Source organism: Pinus tabuliformis, chromosome J (assembly GCF_031772625.1).
Source record: "Pinus tabuliformis cultivar Carrire ecotype Pingquan chromosome J, CPIR1, whole genome shotgun sequence".
Taxonomy (NCBI): domain Eukaryota; kingdom Viridiplantae; phylum Streptophyta; class Pinopsida; order Pinales; family Pinaceae; genus Pinus; species Pinus tabuliformis.
This window is the reverse complement of record NC_142295.1, coordinates 1,234,538,789-1,234,542,807: the sequence shown is the minus strand read 5'-3', so window position 1 is coordinate 1,234,542,807 and position 4,019 is coordinate 1,234,538,789. Positions and strand designations below refer to the sequence as shown.

At 35.6% G+C, this 4,019-nt stretch overlaps 1 protein-coding gene across 1 annotated transcript; it reads left to right on the top strand.

Annotated features, from left to right (window-relative positions):
- Positions 1–2,951: 2,951 nt before the first annotated feature.
- LOC149231622 (agglutinin-2-like) lies at positions 2,952–4,019 on the top strand. The gene has a single exon (XM_089381698.1). The coding sequence runs from the start codon at positions 2,952–2,954 to the stop codon at positions 4,017–4,019; it is 1,068 nt and encodes a 355-aa protein (XP_089237824.1).

Sequence of the window (4,019 nt, the reverse complement as noted above, 5' to 3'; positions counted from 1 at the left end):
TCATTCTTTAATTTTCCTTTTGTCTTTGTTGCATTGCTTTTCAAGGTCTATTAATGATGAACCCCACCTTGAAAGTTAAGTAATCTAATAACATTTTCTCTCAAATTTTAGAAATTTGAGTTTAAATCAACCCATAAAGATAATGTGATGGGAAAATTTTGTTAAATCATTCATCTTATTCTTTATTTTTCCTCTTGTCCTTGTCATGCTTCTTTCCAAAATACATTAATAAACCCCACCTTCAAAAGTAAGTAATCTAATAATGTTTGCTCTTAGATTTTAGAAGTTTGAATTTAAACCAATCTATATCCTTGCTCGTTACTTTCCAAGGTACATTCATGAACTTCACCTTAAAAGATAAATAATCTAATAACATTTACTCTCAAATTTTAGAAGTTTAAATTTAAACCAATCCATAAAAACATAAAGATAATACCATAAAAAATACTTTTTTTTAATGGAAATTGAACTTACAAAAACTTCATCCACAACTTAGTTTCTCACACTTTATTAACAAAATAAAACCCTAATGAAAACCCAACAAAATTAACATAACAATTTAGAATTTTAATTTAATTTTCATCTCTAACAAAACCATACACGTGTCTGAGACATACTTAAAGAATATTTTATAATTTAATTTTAATTTTAAAATAAATAATATTTTAAATTAATATAGATATGTTTTAATAGCCAAACAAATTTAAATATTTATTAATATAAAACTAATAAATATACAATAACGTTAATTTTAACTTATCGAAATTAAAATCAAACGCACAGCGACATTGACAATAACTTATTAAGATAAACCAAACATACAACACTATTGACAATTATCTATAAAACTGACCTTTTGGATCATTCTCCCCTTTTTAGCTTTTAGAACATAGAGCACGCAACAGTTTTAAAAGTGGACATTATTATGTGGTGACAATTTAAAATTCAGCTCTCCTTCATCAATGCCTAGGTATAACAGTCTACACTAATGTACTATCATTCGCGTAAATCACATGGTTGGAAATCATAGGACAAAGGGTTAAATATGATTTAAGAACTGTTAGGTTTTGAACACGTAGATTTGTGGATATAAGATATGCTTTATTTATTTAATTTTTTGCATTTGATTTTATGTTAAATAATTCTAATAAGATATATAATAATAATTTAATGTTAAAGTTGGATGCTAAAGAAGTAATGATGTTAAATAAGTCTAATAATAATAATTTAATGGAAGAATATTTTTTTGTTTCAGGTAAGGGATGTGACATCAACTTTAGCTATATGTTTTGTTTTTTTGTGAGGCAAAGAAATATTCTCTACCCTCAAAAGATCAGATCTGATTTCTAAAATCTAGCAAACTATAAACCATAATATTTTAGCCTTTATATATGAACAAATACTTATAATCTTTAAGAGTTAACTCATGTTTTTAATTATTAAAAGTATATTTTCAACTATAATTTTTAAAATTAACATATACTTTTAACTATTAAATGTTTATTTTTAATTATTAAAACTATTCTATATTGAGACTTATCATTTCACCATAAGGAAATCAAAGAAATTTAATGTTAATCATAGGTCTTCAAGTGGTAAATTCGTTAGATGGTTAAAAGTGGTTAGATTCTAGCTATTTTTTTTGGTAGTGGAAGTGTTTGAATTGTGTTTTTGATGGTGGAAATGGATTCAACACTATCAAAAACCTCTAGAACACCTAAAATCAGGAAGTTTGACAACTATAACATAAATTTACAAAAATTTCTGCTAAGTTCTATCAAAATCTTATCAAATTTTCCATAATTTTCGGGGCAAATTTGACACCTCATTAGAAAACTTGTGGGACTACTTGCAAACCTAGTTAGAACACTTGTGGGACTACTTGCAATCCTTGTTAGAACACTGGTAAGACTATTTCCAAATTGATTACAAACACTTGACTCTAAAAACCCAAGTTGGTGATGGGTGACTTGCTTTCATATAACTTGTCCTCTTATACTACTAGGTATGGGTTAAGCCTCCATAAAATTGAACAACTATAGACATATGAGTTAGATTTCCACCTTAAAAGATTTGTTTTTAAACAAATGAAACTACTTACAAATCATCCTAAACCCAAAATTCCCCATCATTCTAAACGCCAAAATTCCAAAAGCCAAAATTCCCAATCATTCTAAACGCCAAAATTCCAAAAGCCAAAATTGATGGCCAGGCTTGCTTTCATATAAAAAAAAAGCTTATCCATATCTCTAATGGTAAGACTCTCAATAAAGATGTGAGATATAATCTGTCGTTCATGGTTTCTTCCATAGCTCGCACTTTACATACAGATGTAGGGATTGATATTTAATTATAGAACTCAAGTGTTTCACCCGGAATGCTATGTGCCGCTCCAAGAATACGAATGGTTGGTGTCGGAAATCCCAGAGAAGCAGGGCCGAAAGGATTGCATTGCGGTTGACTCAACGCATGCTGCCTTTGCCCCATTCGACCGTGTTCTGTGTTAAGGCAAGTGATAGATTTAAGCTCTGTATAAACAACTAGGCTCTGTATATCCAGAGGTGAGTGGTGGTTTATTGCCATTGCAAATTACGGATTTATCCTGGTTCATCAGAGGACAGAATTCCCTTTATCGCTATAACTCAATAATTTCTGTCTGACAGATTTCTGTTGCTTCTTTGAAAAACTTTGGTGAAATGATTCCTTCACTGTTCCAATTTTCACTTTCAGTACGAACGCTTTGAAAGAAAAATCATAGTCACATCCCTCGTGCTTTGAAATTCTATACATGAAGACAAACTCTCCCTAGGCCCTGTCAATTGTCCTTTGTTTGAATTTGGGGCACTTTCATTTTCTGTGCTTTAATTGAAGACCATGAATGTCTATCGTCATTGGTAACAAATAACCAGTCTCTCTGCTTGACTGTTGTTTCTTTCTTTGGTGTAATTATCATGGTGGGTGCAAAGGAGGAACTCTGTGCTGTGGCTCTTCTGTTTCCAATCCTGGCTGTAGTGTCCCTTGCACAGTCCCATGGAAGTTATAGCACATGGTTCTCTTTCCCATCATTCGGCAACGACGACAGCAGTCAGTTGAAATACATGGGAAATGCTTCCTACAGTTCTTCAGGTAGTTACATCGATCTCACTCCATCGCCGAACACTACATCCGGTACTTCCCATGAGTATTCCGATATGTATAACTGCATCGGAAGGGTTCTTTATCGTGAACCCATCACGCTCTGGCCGGCCACATTTACGACCACCTTCACCATATTTGTCAAAGAGATCCCCCTTCCTGACGGCCTGAAGAATTTCAATGGCGACGGTCTGGCCTTCATCATAGTCCCCAACGACGGACCCTTTCTTCCAGACAGCTCCGGCGGATCTCTGGGTTTGTTCGATTCATCCACAGACGGAAACACAACGAATCAGCTAGCCATCGAATTCGACACCTTCAAGAATGAACGAGATCCGAACGACAACCACGTGGGCATAGACATCAACGGCATAATATCCAACGCGACGGCCGATCTCGGTCAAAACGGCATCGACCTCAAATCGGGGCGGCCGATAAGGTTTCGAATCCATTACGATGGCTGGAGCAAAACCCTGCAAATATATGCCGCCTATGCAGACCGACCAATTCCGTACTCCATCTTGAACCACACAATCGAGCTATCAAGCACCGTTCCGCGATCAGCGTACCTGGGATTCTCGGCTGCAACCGGGAATTCTTTCGAGATTCAGCGTATTTTGGACTGGAATTTCAGTTCCGTTAGCCTGCCCGAGTCGTCTCTGAACATATCCTCTGTAGGCGGAACGAGTGGATCCACAAGGAAGGGGCTGAAGGTCGGGCTCCTTGCCGGTTGCATCATCATCGCGGCTGTTTTGTTGGGATTGTCGGCATGGTTTGTCGCAAGAGCTAGGAAAAGGAGAAGTGCAGGTCCGACACCGATCTCAGGGCAGCTGTTAAAGCAGGGAGCTACCGATGATGGAGGTTCACACGTTTACCCTCTCTAA